This window comes from Capsella rubella, unplaced genomic scaffold (genome assembly GCF_000375325.1).
Source record: "Capsella rubella cultivar Monte Gargano unplaced genomic scaffold, Caprub1_0 scaffold_7, whole genome shotgun sequence".
NCBI classification, from domain to species: Eukaryota; Viridiplantae; Streptophyta; class Magnoliopsida; order Brassicales; family Brassicaceae; genus Capsella; species Capsella rubella.
In genome coordinates, this window is record NW_006238917.1 from 10,800,259 (window position 1) to 10,815,979 (window position 15,721).

The 15,721-nt window shown below is 36.7% G+C and overlaps 2 protein-coding genes and 1 pseudogene across 2 annotated transcripts; 2 read left to right on the plus strand and 1 right to left on the minus strand.

Moving 5' to 3' along the window:
• Window positions 1-2,678: 2,678 nt before the first annotated feature.
• LOC17878260 (cysteine--tRNA ligase 2, cytoplasmic) lies at window positions 2,679-5,304 on the plus strand. The gene is made up of 7 exons (XM_006285650.2): window positions 2,679-2,984; window positions 3,166-3,229; window positions 3,350-3,511; window positions 3,624-3,794; window positions 3,914-4,195; window positions 4,305-4,430; window positions 4,546-5,304. The coding sequence occupies exons 1-7, from the start codon at window positions 2,758-2,760 to the stop codon at window positions 5,128-5,130; spliced, it is 1,617 nt and encodes a 538-aa protein (XP_006285712.1). The 5' UTR covers window positions 2,679-2,757; the 3' UTR covers window positions 5,131-5,304.
• A 3,544-nt stretch (window positions 5,305-8,848) lies between these two features.
• On the plus strand, window positions 8,849-13,576 carry LOC17878757 (annotated as a pseudogene).
• Window positions 13,577-13,649: 73 nt separating this feature from the next.
• Window positions 13,650-15,707, minus strand: LOC17878848 (calcium-dependent protein kinase 1). Its single transcript, XM_006286265.2, has 3 exons — window positions 15,504-15,707; window positions 15,278-15,403; window positions 13,650-15,181 (listed from the first exon to the last, which is right to left on the minus strand). Exons 1-3 carry the CDS (start codon window positions 15,705-15,707, stop codon window positions 13,934-13,936), a joined length of 1,578 nt encoding a protein of 525 aa, XP_006286327.2. The 3' UTR covers window positions 13,650-13,933.
• Between the last annotated feature and the right edge of the window lie 14 nt (window positions 15,708-15,721).

Here is a 15,721-nt window from a genome sequence, read left to right on the forward strand (position 1 = left end):
ATGATGATAACACCTAATCGAAGCATAAATCTACCAAAACAGAGAAGACAACGACGACAACGACAAACGCAATGAACACTGTGAAGAAACGAACCTTACGACGATGATAGAAGTGTGACAAGAATGGTGACACGACCTCGCCGGCGGATACCAATTGGAAGTTCACCGGCGATTCAACGGCGTGCTCGTCGCCGGAGAGCGTGACATGAGCTCGTGATTGGAGATTGTGTGATTCAATCACACTCAAATCGTATTATGTTAGATTGAATTGTGTAGTTTGTACATAAGGGTGTTTTAGTCTTTTAATCAAAAAATTAATGATATTAATATCAAATTAAAGAGTGTATGGTATTTGTGTAAGAAGAAGTTAAATGATGCTAGTCTAGGGAATTTCTCTATATTTAATTTTGAATTTAATTATCCACTTTTTATGTTAGAAGATTATTATGATTTACATAAATATAGATAGTTGTTTTTTTTTTTTGTACTGTCATTAATTCTGTTTGGCAACTGTAATATATTTCATGAAATTGTTTTTTTAAATTGGGGGGTGTTTGGATTCAAGTTGTCCTTCCCAATTAATAGTATATGTATTTTATTTTAGTGTTCTTTTAGGTTTTGGCTGACTTCATTTCTATTGTACATATCTTTTGAAAAACTTTTTTTTTTGTTTTGTTTGAACTTCTTTAAACCTGCACTTTATCGTGGGGTTAAATGTTTTTAATTTTAAGTTATATTTATTTTACTTTTATTGAGTTTGTCAATATTGTATAATTTTATTTTGATTGTTACTTCTAAAATTTCATCCGTATTATACCATGCTACAATTTCTTTTTACTAATTTAATCAACTTAAATAGTTTTGTTTACTATCTAATCTTGTCGGTGTTAACAACATAATAAAATTAAGATTTAATTTAATTCGTGTTCTAGCATCAGACTGATGATGTTTTAAATTTACTTTTGTGGTATTTTTGAAAAACAATGTATTTTGGTGGTATTTTTGAAAAAATAAAACTTATAGTTAGTCCTGGACAATCGGTTACCCAATCGGGTTTCGGTTCTACCCATTCAGGTTTCGGGTAAACCGGTATAAGACCTATAGATCCCATTCGGTAATTTACAAAAAATTCAGTTCGGTACGGTTAGTAACTAAACGGGTTCGGAGCGGTTTTCTACAAATATTTAGATATATTTCAACAATTTGGTGACTTTATTGATAAAGCTAAATATTTATCTTTGTTGTTTATTCAACAATTTGGTGGCTTTATTGATAAAGCCATTGACCCAAAACCATATAATTGATCATACAAGATATCATCCGATGACAAGATAAGAAATGCAAACAGGAAATCTTTATAATCCAGACAAATCCAATGCAAAAGACTTCAACCATGCGAGTACCTTCCAAGATGTATTAATGAGAGACCAAAATGAAAAAGAGCTCTAAAATGGTATAGGACTGTGACTACTTTTTCCTCAGGATTGCACGGCCAGTTTCGAAAGATGCTCAAAAAAGACTTGCATGCTCACATCATCAGTGAAGATTATGTCTGACCCAGCTGACATCTCGTTTGCATTGTTGTAAGTCGCTGATGGATTCAGCTTAGCCAATAAAAACCTTGCCTGCAGTATTTACAGAGTGTTTAAATTTAAGGATAAGGTGATAAAAACCATAACACAGATGAAAAGAATCATCAAAATCGATGAGTCAACCGACACCGTGGCAATGTCGGAACATCAAAGTTGAGTAATATGACGTCGTTTCATGGGTTTAGAGTTCTCAAATTAAAGAACTGTCAAAGCAAAAACTCAATGAATCTTCAATTCGAGAACCCGAATTGATCGACTATTTCATTCAGATCTGTTTTTTGGAACCGTTACATATGTGAGAAAGGGAAATAAGGAAAAAACTAAAGAAAAATGTTATTTAAATCCCGAACTTACAAATTTTGGCCATTTTAATCCTCAACTTCCACTTTGACCAATTAAAATCATAGACTTCTCGTTGACGTTGTTTTTAAATCACCATCTTCTGTTGACTGAGCCAGATTGAACATGTCGTCAAATCAAATCCTCTAACAGAAGAGTTAACAGCTGTTTATGATCGTTAATCGATCTCTGTTAAGTAAAAAAATGAGAATCACAAGGACTAAACTTTTTATATCAAGGAATTAATAAAAATTAGATGGGAAACCGAAAAATTAGAGTCTAGATGAGAAGAGAAGGTGTTAAGCATGTGACTTAACAAGAAGAATCCATTAGCAACGTGACTAACAGAGAAGAAGAAGATAATGAGTCTATTCGTTTGGTCGCTGCGGCGAACACAGGTTTTGTTGTTCGTTTGGTCGCTGCAAGTTGCCGCAGCGGCGAACGCAACGTTCTGCGGTTAACAATTTTGAACGTCGATTTTATTTAACGATCAAAAGCGTTGCGTCTGCCGTACCGCTGCCGCCACCGCAACCGCCGGCGGTGACTAAACGAACATGCCAATGTTGTTTTGTTGATCTTTCGATCATCATTAAAGAGAGAGAGTGGAAGAAGAGTTTAAGTAGAAAACAATAAAGAGAAAATTGGGCTTAACACTAAGCCTAAATCATAGCCCCACTAAGGCCCACTCAACTTCAGTTTTGGTTTGTATCAGACTCATGGACAGTAGAGTAGGTTATTTACGCCCTGTAATTGGACTGGTGAAAGCTTTTTTTTTTTTTTTTTGGTTCTAGATCTATCGATAAATCTCTTTTTATCAATTCGAAAGATGTCGTCGGAGATGATGGAGGTAGTTTTTGACAATTCCAACATGTCGTCGGAGATGAAGGTGGAGAAGCCGGAGTTGACGTTGTACAACACGATGACACAACAGAAGGAAGTTTTGAAACCCATCAACCCGGGCAAGATCCGAATGTATGTCTGCGGGATTACCGCCTACGATTTCAGCCATATCGGCCACGCTCGTGCTGCTGTCTCCTTTGACGTCCTGTACAGGTCTGGTCTTTCTTCTAACAAGCTTCATATTTCGGTTTCTGTAATAAAATCCAACATTGATACAATTTTCCCCTTTCTTTAGATTCTTCTCTCTAGTTAACAACCATGGCTGAATTGTTAGGTCCGTGAGTTTTCTTAGAATCGGCTATTTATTTATCTGCTTCTTCTGTCGTTTATGCAGATACTTAAAGCATTTGGGTTATGAAGTTACTTATGTCCGGAATTTTACAGATGTTGATGACAAGGTATGGCATTTTCTTTGTCCTGTAACCTTTTCAATCTTATATATGAGAGTCCTACTTCTTTCTTTTCTGCCCTCTTTGGTTATGATTAGGTTCACAACATTCTCTTTTTGGCTTGTACAGGTAATCAACAGAGCTAAAGAGTGTGGGGAGAACCCCTTAGATCTCAGTAGTCGCTTTTGCGATGAGTATCTTGTTGATATGGGTGCTCTTCAGTGCCTCCTTCCCACCCACCAGCCTCGTGTCAGTGACCATATGGAGCACATAATCAAGATGATTGAAACGGTATGCATTGGGAAACCTCACATTTTTATTCTTTGCTCTTACTTGTTAGATCCGCTATATGGTGATGCTACTGTAGCTCTCACTAACCTCTATGCTTCCTTGTTGGTTACAGATCATTGCCAAAGATTGTGGGTATGAAGTGTGCGGTGACGTGTTCTTCTCTGTCGATAAGTCACCAAATTACGGTCAACTGTCTGGGCAACTGCTGGACCATACTCGAGCTGGTGAGCGTGTCGCTGTTGATCCGAGGAAGCGCAATCCTGCTGACTTTGCGCTATGGAAGGTTTGTCTCAGAATACTATCCTTTTTTTTTTTTCTTTTCCTTTTGTTTAAGTACTTGTCTAGCTCTGAGCCCTTGAGCTGATGCTTTTGAGTTTATGCTGATATATACAATACATGCAGGCTGCGAAACCCGATGAACCAAGTTGGGAGAGCCCCTGGGGTCCAGGAAGACCTGGATGGCACATCGAGTGCAGCGCAATGAGCTCCCTTTATCTGTCTCCGAGGTTTGACATCCATGGTGGTGGCGCAGATCTGAAATTCCCTCACCACGAGAATGAGATCGCCCAGACATGTGCTGCTTGTGATGATAGTGGTGTGACTTACTGGTTGCATAATGGGCATGTCACTAACAACAACGTGAAGATGGGAAAGGCACTAGATAACTTTTTTACAATTAGAGAAGTATGCTTCTTTATTCTTCCATGCTCATAAATTTAGTCTTCTTTGGCTGCGTGTGTGTGTGTTTTTTTTTTCTCATGGCTAATGCTGATTTACTGAATCTGCTGTGTAGGTCACAGCCAAGTATCATCCACTCGCTCTGAGGCTCTTCTTGATGAGTGCACAGTACCGGTCTCCTCTGAACTATTCAGTGTTGCAGCTTGAGACTTCGTCGGATGCTTTATACTATGTTTATCAGGTTCAGTCCCAACCCTCTCCGCCCTTTTGTTTTTTTTTTTTTGGTTCCAGCATCTCTCAAGTGGAATAATGTTGCAATTTTTCTAACTCCAACCCTGTGGTCTTTGTCAATTCAGACATTAGAAGATCTTGTTGAAGCACTCTCGCCGTATCGAGAAGCAATATGTGAAGATGGCGGAAAGGCTGAACAGACTGCAGAAGCCAAAGATATTGTGAGGGGGGTGCGAAGTGAGTTTGAATCAAAATTGTCAGACGACCTGAACACTGCCCATGTACTCGCGGGTGCCTTTCAAGACGCGATGAAATTCATCAACGTGTCAATCACCAAGCTCAAGAAAATGCAAAAGAAGCAGAGAATGTCGCTGGTGGTGTCACTGGTCGAGGTTGAGAAAGCAGTGAGGGAAGTTCTTGATGTGCTTGGTCTGCTCACTACTCTCAGCTACGCAGATTTTTTGAAAGAGATGAAGCAAAAGGCATTGGCAAGAGCAAAACTAGGAGAAGAAGAAGTCTTGCAGAAGATTGAGACAAGGAGAGTGGCGCGGATGAATAAAAATTTTGAGCAAAGCGACGACATTAGAAAAAATTTGGCACTTCAAGGAATATCCCTCATGGATATTCCCGGAAGAGCCACTGTGTGGAGGCCCTGCCTCCCTTGTAGTTCTCAGCCTAAATCTGGTGCGAAGCAGGCAACACCTCCTTGATTTTCAACTATGGGTGCTAATATATATCTAATGCCTCTTCTCCTTTGGCCTTTTGAACTCTTTATTTGCTTAGATTGTGTTGAACTTATGTCATGACTCCTTTGTATCTCAACATTGTTGTTGTGTTATTAATTTATTACTGGTGATATCTCCCAACACCTCCACGTTCATTTGCTCAATGCGGTGTTGTTGTGGTATTTTCGGTTTTATGTGTGTTTTCTCATATTGACCAACTATGGTTTCGGCAGATGTTGCTGACAAGCGTGAGGTTAATGATCAGTCATCACTCATCACTCATGTTTAAGCCAATTCTTATTCCGGTGTTTGATTTGGATTTCAGAAGCTAAATCTTTTAGGATACTTAAGCACTGCATTCAGTACTATAGTCTGTATATCATCACGCCCTCTCTGGATCAGTCAATCAACTGTAGCTTTTTCTTTGTGTCTGATCAGTGATCACTAAGTTAACCTTCCTTAATTTTTGTCTCTAGTCCGCTGAGATCAAATTTGGAAGCTTAAGTAATTCATTTCTATTTGATTGAAATGGTTTTCCTTGGAGAAGAAGATCATGATCGGAAGCAGTATCTGTTAATGTATTTTTGAATCCATAAGACCCAAAATTACTACTAGAATAAAATACTATCATTTGACATTATGATCACTTGCAGACTTGGTAGATCCTCTGCACTATCCAGCCTCTAAATGCACCATTGAAACAAACCAAAACCGTCATAATGCAAAACATACTGTAGTAGCTAAAGGCAAAGTGTTTTCAAATTCGGACGGAACCAGAAAAGCTTTCGGATCTAATCTTACTATAACTAACTAGGTTATTAACCCGGGTATATTTGTATTAATTGTTTCAAACTGTTATAGATTTAGTAATCATTAAAATGCGCAAGTATGTATGTATCAATTATTATAAAAATAAAAATAAAAGACTTAATAACCATTTAAATATACATTAATAGGTACTACACAAAAATACAATAAAATTTTAATTTTGATTTGTTTGAACATAAATTATTTTATTTATATTTTGAGTATCATTTATATTATTTACAATATTGTGTTGATAAGAAATAAAAAGTTAAAATTTTTATATGATTAGTTAAAATATTCATACTAATATATTGGTGGACAAAAATAAAAATTTTAAAAAAATTTGAAAATATCTCTGGTCTTTTTTACCTTCAACGCTCTAATGGAATCTTGTTATTTAAGTTTTTATGATATATCAGAAATATATGGTGGGGACTTAACTTCTACGACTTCTTCATTTTAGTATCCGCAATTCCACTATTATTCCTCTTTACTATTCTCTTTATTTTAGCTCTTTTAAATAACATTATATAAATCGTTTGACTATCTAAACTCATAAACTCTCTTTTGTACAACTATTATCTTTTTTTTTCATCCAGTAAAACTAATCAAATTGACTCAATGTACAACTATTATCTCTCATATAATATATGATCTATTAACAATATATTTTAGCACTTCTCATTTCTCCTAATCTAATCACAATCGTACGTAGTAATATATATAGTACAACTACTACCTCTCATATATAATAAATGATCTTTTAATAATATATTTTAGCACTTATTATTTCTCCGAATCTAATCACAACCGTACGTAGTAATATATATATATAATTTTTTGCTTGTATATATGTAATCTCTTGCTTGAATTTTTTTACTTCATACATGTGAACAAACTTAACAAAATTAGTGATAGTAATATGGACTATGTAGTAGTAATAAAAAAAATTAAAGAATTCATATGTTTTTTAAAAGTTGGTTTGTGGTTTTTACCTTAGCATTCGTCTGCCTAACCTTATATCCAATTCATTCGCTTTCACGATCATAGAAACTACTATATAAAGTATTCATAGTACAAAAATAAAACTCCAATTAAGAAAGTTAGAATTGGACTAAATAACAAAAACAATACAACAAAATTAAAAAAAAAAAACTAAATTAGAACTTTGAATGGAATCACAAAATCATAAGTGAATGATAAGCATCTCAAAAAAGCAAATATAAAAAAAAACTATATTATCATAAAATAAATTACAAAAAACTAATCAATTAGAGCTACAAATTTAAGCCTATTAATTAAACTATATTGTATACTAATGTTGTGGTGGAGACCCTATATTTATAGTTAAATTGTTAGGCTAACTTTTAGAATTTTTACTTTTTAAAATTAGGAATTTACTCGAAAATAAATATTCAAAATATTTTTCATATATCTTTTATTTCCATATATCTTATATTCTTTTCCTTTTTGCAAAAAAAAAATTAAAACTGAAAACAAAAATATTTTTTAAAAATGTTAGTTAGTGAGATGGCTAATTCTAATTGATCGTTTAAAATCATATGTGGACGGTCTTAAAAGCTTATAGCCTCAACTTTTATATAGTATAGATTTTATGTGCGCCTAGAGAATAAATGTCATGAACTTGTCACAAATTTTCATGTATACAGTTGGCGGCTATGACTGAGCCTCACTACCAAAATGTAGATGTAAGTTTCAACAGCTTTTGCCTTTTAGTCCGATTTCGATCTTTACCATTCTGGTCATCTTTCACATGTACAACGAGAAAATGCAGATCTCTACATCCTATCTTTCATATTGAGCTATACCCGGGAGCCTTAGAAATATGTTTCTCCTTCATCCACTGCCTCAGACTGTCAGCTTTATCTGACATCTTTGTAAACTTTTTAAAAACATTATAAAATCCTTATAAAAGTCTTTTAGAACATTTTAAATATTTTGAACGAGACTCACAGTAGTAATGATGATCTAGATGTACTTTACACCATATAAAAGTTTATAATTTTTCATATTTGAAAATGTATATTTTTGAAAATGAATAGAAAATATGGATATTTTTGAAAAGGGGTACACCTAAAAGGTCATTTCTCAAACGTTATAGATAATATTTTTGGTGATCGATAATTTAACATTACTAGACTTTTCATAATGAATGTTTAATAACAATTTTTAAATATGTATGATACATATATTATTTTGTTCAACATCTTTTAGACGGGCCCTAATCTATATTAGAAAATATGATATTCAATTTTTATATTTTTTTGTTAATGTTATGATTTTCCAAATTTTAACACATGCAATGAAAACATAAATTTTAATCCGCGTTTTTACGGGGACCCTTATCTAGTTTAATATAAAACCGTTTGATATGTTAAAATAAATATTTTTATCGTAAACATATTCCGAATCATTATTGTAAAAATATTATAAATCACTACCGTTGATTTTTATAATACAACTTATGATGTTTTACGAAAATCGTTTACTTAAAACATGTAACAATTATATCGGGTAGTTTTGATATTAATATTGAATGAGATGAAACAAAAGTTAGAAATCTTAAATATTAAATTACAAATTCGAAAACTGAAATATTTTTAATACCTAATTTCAAATAAATATTATTTTCTTAATAAACCAATAAAAAATGGTTGAGAAAAAGGATTAATTCAAATAAAAAATTATTTTTTAAATATATTCTATTTTTTTAATACCTATTTTAAAATTAATAATATTTTTTCTTAGTAAATAAAAAGAAAATTGGTTGAGAAAAAAGGATTAATTCAAATAAAAACTTATTTTTAAAATAATTTTGTTTTTGTAAGAGAAATGGAGACGCCATTTCTAAAATAGAAGTTTTGGATCCACCGGTGGTAAAATTAGAAATTTCCCAGTCTCTCTCTTTCGCGCGCTCTCTCTCTCTCTCTCAATGTTCTGCCTAGACTCACAGGAGCAATACTCCTCCGATCATCTCCTCCATGAATCTGTGGCGGATCCTAACCATCAATCTCCCTCGCCGCCATGCGCCAACGGCCACCGATCCACAATTTCTCTGCGCACAGACCAAGGCGGATCGTTCTGCTTCCTTTGCTTCTCCAATCTCATCTCCGACCAACGCGTTCCCACCGTACACATCTCCTACGCGCTCCACCAGCTCTCAATTGCTCTCTCCGAACCTATCTTCCTCCGAACCCTACGCACCTCTCATATCCACTTTCTCGTTTCGCCTCTCGTCCACGCTCTCTCTTCGATTGATGATGCTCCAATCGCTATCCAGATCATGGATACCATCTCGGTTCTCTGTTCCGCTGTGGAATCTTCAATCGGTGAGGATTTTGTGGAGAGGATCTCCGATCAGCTCTCTTCTGGTGCTTTGGGTTGGAGCCGAAGACAGCTTCATATGGTATTGTTATCTTTCTAGGGTTTTATCGCTCTTCAATTGGGAATTCTCGTTGAGAATTTCATGAATCCATCTAACTGGGTATAGATCTGCAATTAGAAATTATCACACATTGCTTGATTTCTGGGTTTTGCAGCTTCACTGCTTCGGTGTTCTGGTGAGCTGTGAGAACATAGACGTAAATTCCCATATCAGAGATAAAGAAGCTCTTGTATGCCAACTCGTTGAAGGTCTTCAATTACCGAGGTAATATGCATAAGCCACTTGGAGACCATTGTTCTTACTATCTTGTATGGGCATGTTGTGATTTATCTCGTGTTTGTTATCCTCTTTTTTCTCATACTAGTGAAGAGATCCGTGGTGAAATCCTTTTTGCTTTGTACAAGTTTTCTGCTCTACAATTCACATAACAAAATGTTGATGGAATTGAGATTCTTTCTTCATTGTGTCCTAAGCTCTTATGCCTATCTTTGGAAGCTCTTGCAAAGACACAGAGAGATGATGTTCGCTTGAATTGTGTAGGTGCGTATAGCTTCTATCTATTTGCTTCACTCCTATTGGGTAGACATTCCACCTCTAAATCTTGGAGGTGGATATATGTTAATAGCTGAAAATTTGTTGTATTTCAGCTAACATAGATTTTTGAACTTTGTAGCCCTTTTGACCATCTTGGCCCAGCAAGGTCTTTTGGCAAATTCACATACAAATAATGTCAGCAGCATGAGCTTGGATGGAATGGATGATGACCCTATGCAGACAACTGAGACTGTAGTCTCCAGGCCTTCTTTAAATATCTTATTTGCCGAGGCCATCAAAGGTCCACTGCTTTCCACTGACAGCGAGGTGCAAATAAGAACCCTTGATCTTATCTTCCATTATTTATCCCAAGAGAGTACACCAAGCAGACAGATTCAAGTTCTCGTAGAAGAAAATGTTGCTGATTATATATTTGAGATACTGCGCTTATCAGGTAAAGGTGGTCTCTTTGGATAAGTGACTTATATACTGCTATTGGGAATTCCATTATACTAAAAGAACCTGAAATTATTAACAAACTAAGGGAAGTTTGAGATGTGAAGCTAAGAAATGAAGTTATCATACACATTTATGATGTCAAGTGCATAATTCATTGTTTCCTATACATTTTTAACAACTTGTTCAACTAGTCTATACATATTTTGCCAATTACAATTCCGTTTGACGGCTACCTTTTGCTTACTGTATTGTCCTCTGGAAGATCACATCTGTACGAGCATTAATAGATATGTGTTTTATGTGTCTGACTGATGTCCTTTCCATGAACAGAATGTAAAGATCAGGTCATCAACTCATGCCTCAGAGTCCTTGATCTATTTTCCCTAGCTGAGCATTCTTTTTGGAAGAGACTTGTTATTGGATTTCCTTCAGTCATCCAAGTGCTTCACTATGTAGGCGAAGTTCCTTGCCATCCTTTTCAAATTCAGACACTGAAGCTTATTTCAAGCTGTATTTCTGATTTCCCTGGGATTGCTTCTAGTTCTCAAGTTCAGGAAATTGCTCTGGTTCTAAAAAGAATGCTTGAAAGATATTATTCGCAGGAGATAGGATTATTTACAGATGCATTTGCGATTATCTGCTCAGTTTTTGTTTCCCTATTGAACATTCCATCTTTTGCTGAGACTCCAGATGTGTTAACATCATTGCAAGAATCCTTGAGACATGCCATTTTGGCCTCTCTTAGTCTCCCTGAGAAAGATTCAACCCAGATATTGCATGCAGTGTACTTACTCAATGAAGTATATGCATATTGTACTGCACCAACATCCATGAACAAGACCAGCTGTATTGAGTTAAGACACTCTGTTATAGACGTCTGTGCATCACATCTATTGCCATGGTTTCTCGCTGATGTCAACGAGGTCAGTGAGGAAGCAACTCTTGGCATAATGGAAACTTTCCAATCTATTCTGCTACAAAATTCAGATATTCAGGCCAAGGAGTTTGCAGAGGTGCTTGTTTCAGCAGATTGGTTCAGTTTTTCATTTGGATGCTTAGGAAACTTTCCTACGGCTAAGATAAAACAGAGGGTATATTTGATGCTCAGTTCCCTTGTTGATGTTCTTCTTGAACAGAAAGCAGGGTCATATATCAGAGATGCTATTCCTTGTCTTCCTACTGATCCACAAGATTTGCTGTTTTTGCTCGGGAAGGATAGTTCCAATAATCAAGAATTCGCTTTTTGCCAGTCCGCAGCTCTGCTGATTTTCCATACCAGTTGGATATACAATGACAGGTGACTTAGGCTTCTGATTCTGAATCACGTTTTTGATGGACGCACTAAAGATCTGTAATCAATTTCTCTTCCTTATATTATTTTTCATCTTTGCAGGCTTGCAGATGATAAGCTGGAGCAATACATCGTTTTAAACAAGACAAGTTTAATATGTGCCATCTCTGATTCTCCAGCTATGCTCCACCACCTATTGAATCTGTATGGTCTTTGCAGAAGTCTTCAAAACGAGAGATACCAATTATCCTATTGTCTAGAAGCTGAGAGAATACTCTTCCATCTACTAAACGAGTATGATTGGGACTTGGGTTCCTGTAATATACATCTAGAATCTCTGAAGTGGCTTTTTCAACAGGAAAGTATCAGCAAAAGCTTAACTTTCCAATCCAAAAGATTTTTCGGAGCAACTTAATTGGAAATGAAGTCCACAATGTATATGGAGATGGCAGACAGAGATCACTCACATATTAGTTTGCAAAGTTGGTATCAGAAGGAGACAACTATGCTGCAAATCTTTTGGTTAACTTGTTGACACAGCTCGCGGAGAAGGGACAGCAGGAGACTAATGTTATCTCAATTTTAAATCTGATGATCAAGATTATTTCTATATTCCCAACTGCCTTCAACCATTTAATCATGAATGGGCATTGGCAGTGCAATCCATAGACTTGTTTGTGTCTTTACTAAATCATCCTTGGGTACTTTTTTCACAACACTCCTTCTGTTAATATTCATATTTTAGCTTCTGTGCAACCTGGAGTGCTTACAAAGGATGAATCATTGGATGCTGTGATTATAAAGGTATGGTCGTTTAAGACCTATTCTCGACCAACAATATCATTATATCAAATACCTCACTGTATCCTCTAGTTAAACTATTTGAGATTGCGAGACACTGCGATAACACAGGACCATGAAGGTATGATGGTGATTGGCATTCTTTCTTTGGTTTTGTACCACTTGTCAGATGGAGAGCTTCAACAAGTATTGTGTTGAATTCGTACTGGGTATCTGCAATCAACACTGTGGTTGCTGTTGCTTGCTTAAAAGGGTCCAGCATTGACTCAGTATCTGGATGAAACTGACATTGGGAAGGCTTAGCATTCACTTTACCACTCTATTTTTTCTCATTAAGAAGGTAGCGTCTGAAATTGCTAACAATGTTAGATCCTATTTCTAACTGTTCTTTCAAATCCCTTTTTGATCTTAGCTTGCAGATTGTTCTATCTGGAGCAGTGGACTGGCAAACGTTTTTTGGCCCATCGAGCAAACTGGATACACTATCCGTAGGGTGCATCCGTTGGCATAATTTTAGCAGGTTGATGCATTTTGGAACGCCGCAAATCAAGCTCATGGCCTCTTGTTGTCTTTTGGAATTGTTCACTGGATTATCACAGCAGATTGACATTAAAAAAGAGCAACTACGGTGTTCTTCAAGTTACTTGAAATCAATGAAGGCTGTTTTAGGTGGTCTTGTATTCTGTGATGACATAAGAGTACCTACAAACTATACACTGTGAGATATCCCAACTTAACCGACTGGTGTGATACTTTATCTTTCTATGCTCTACATACCAAGAGAAGCTTTATAACTGTCTCCTCAAACATAACTTGGTCCAAATCGTGTAACAGGTACAAGAATACAAACATGAGAGGGAGTGCAATGCCTATCATAGGAAGACAAGGGAAGACAAAAATTTATCAAAGAGGTCTCTGCATTCTCCTTGTTTTGTAGTTGTTAAATTATCTGTGCTTGCAAGGCACTGCCAATACACTAGAACCATGAAGGTCTGATGGATAGTGATTGGAATACTTTCTTTGGCTCTGTACCACTAGAAAGATGGAGCACTTGTGGAAGTTTCGAGAAGTATTGTGTTAAATTCCTACTGCAGTCATTGTACTAAAAAACTGTTATTTTTTTTTTATTTTTTTTTTAGCTACGCCGCAACATTGATCCTACTAAAAAAAATTATTTTGACCTAAAGAAATTGAATTACCAAGAGCAGACAAAATAGAGGAACGATTTGACCACATATTGGAATATCCATGAAAGAAAACGCAACGTAATGGGCAACTATTGTCGTCCATCTGTTAAAACCACACAACATCAACTTTGGAAAAGCTAGCCGTGTTACAAAAGATACCTAATTACTTAAGTTCAGACAGAGAAAGAGAGAGATTTCTGTTATGCCCTATATGATTTGCATACACAGAGAGAGAGAGAGAGAGAGAGAGAGAGAGGGAGTGAGAGAGATCCTGATGAGTCGTGTCTCTGAGCTGGGACTCTCCTAAGCTTCCTGGTCCGACAGGAACGGGTGATCCAACAGTTGTGGAATGGTGGCGCGTTCTTCAGGGTCAAATTCGAAACAAATTCTCACAAAATCCCTCGCAGTATCAGGTAAGGTGGGAGGAATAGTAGGTGCCACATTTCGTGCAAGAACACTCTCAATTCTTAAAATGTTGTAGTTGGACCATATGGGTTTGTTTGTGAACATCTCTAGAACTAGACAACCGACAGCCCATATATCATGCGCTTCCACGAGAATTCCCCTCAACATCGACTCCGGTGACATGATCTCTGAACACCCTAAGAACGGTTTCTGAATGCTCCACCAGCTGTTGTCTTCCCCAATTCTTTTCGCCACTCCAAAATCTGATACTTTTGCTTCCATTAATTCCCCCTCCAAAGGAAAAAGGAGGACATTGCAAGAATGCAAGTGTCCATGTATATAACCTAGGTGGTGAAGCGATTTAAGCCCTATGAGAATCATTCTTGTGAACCTTTTCACAGTTGCTATGGGCAATCCCTTATGTTTTTTAATCTCATCATCAAGAGTCCCAGCTGCTGCATACTCCATGAAGAATCCATACACCTTATCATTTTCACCAAATGACGTAATCTCATGGATGGAGTCTCCCATACACTGCACAATTCCAGGTACACCTCTCATACTAGATATTACTTCAAATTCTCTTCTAGCAGCTAGATCTGATTTCCCACAACTTTTCCTCACATACTTCACAACATTTTCATCTGGTGTGACAAACTCCATAAGCTCCGCTGTTGTGCATTTTGAGGCATCATAAGTAAAACGATGCACCACTCTCCCATCATTGCTCTCAAAAACTAGTTTGTTCTCAGAAACCTCTTCTTCTCCGAGTTTTGCTCTTGCTAAAGCTTTTTGTTTCAGCTCTTTCAAAAAATCTGCATAGGTGAGAGGAGTGAGCAAACCAAGCATATCGAGAACATCCCTGACTGCTTTCTCAACCTCCGACAGAGACACCACCATCGACATCAGGTGCTTCTTTTGCGATGTCTTGAGCTTGATGATTGAAGTGCTGATGAATCCCATTGCATCTTGAAAAGACCCTGAGAGTAGTTTGGCAGTGTTCAAGTCGTCTGACATTTGAGTTTCAAAGTGACTTTTCACATTCTTTATGATGGCTTTGGCTTTTGCAGTCTGATCTGTCTCTGTACCATCTCTGGAGATTGCTTCTTGATGTGGGGAGAGTGCTTCGGTTAGACTTTGTAAAGTCTGAATAAACAAAGAGTAAATGGTAAGAAACATTGCCACTATTACAACTCAAGAGATGCTAGCTAGGAAAAAATAAATAAAGGATGGGTACTAGACCTGATAAATAGATAATAGAGTATCCGACGATCTCTCTAGCTGCAATACCGAAAAGCTCAGAGGAGACCGGTAGTGTGCACTGATCAAGAAGTGTCTCAGAACCAGCGGATGGTACTTCGCCATGATCTACACACATTCAACAATGCTGCATTAGCTATAAGAAACACACAAAAAAAAAACCGGAAGAAGGGTCAGCTTAAGACAATGGAACAAGTAAGAAACATACATCTCTAATGGTAACAACGTTGCCAAGTGATGATCCCATCTTCACGTTGTCTTTGGTGAGAATCCCATTATGCAACCAGTAAGTCACACCACTATCATCACAAGCAGCACATGTCTGGGCGATCTCATTCTCATGGTGAGGGAATTTCAGATCTGAGCCACCACCATGGATGTCAAACCTCGGAGACAGATAAAGGGAGCTCATTGCGCTGCACTCGA

Excerpts from the sequence above, each read along its gene's own strand:
- LOC17878260 (XM_006285650.2), top strand. The coding sequence starts at position 2,758 with ATGTCGTCGGAGATGATGGAGGTAGTTTTTGACAATTCCAACATGTCG. Across the intron at positions 3,795-3,913 it reads CTGACTTTGCGCTATGGAAG|GCTGCGAAACCCGATGAACC; the intron begins GTTTGTCTCAGA and ends CAATACATGCAG. Across the intron at positions 4,431-4,545 it reads CTTTATACTATGTTTATCAG|ACATTAGAAGATCTTGTTGA; the intron begins GTTCAGTCCCAA and ends TTGTCAATTCAG.
- LOC17878848 (XM_006286265.2), bottom strand. The coding sequence starts at position 15,707 with ATGAGCTCCCTTTATCTGTCTCCGAGGTTTGACATCCATGGTGGTGGC. Across the intron at positions 15,404-15,503 it reads ACGTTGTTACCATTAGAGAT|ATCATGGCGAAGTACCATCC; the intron begins GTATGTTTCTTA and ends GAATGTGTGTAG. Across the intron at positions 15,182-15,277 it reads CTCTATTATCTATTTATCAG|ACTTTACAAAGTCTAACCGA; the intron begins GTCTAGTACCCA and ends TTGTTTATTCAG.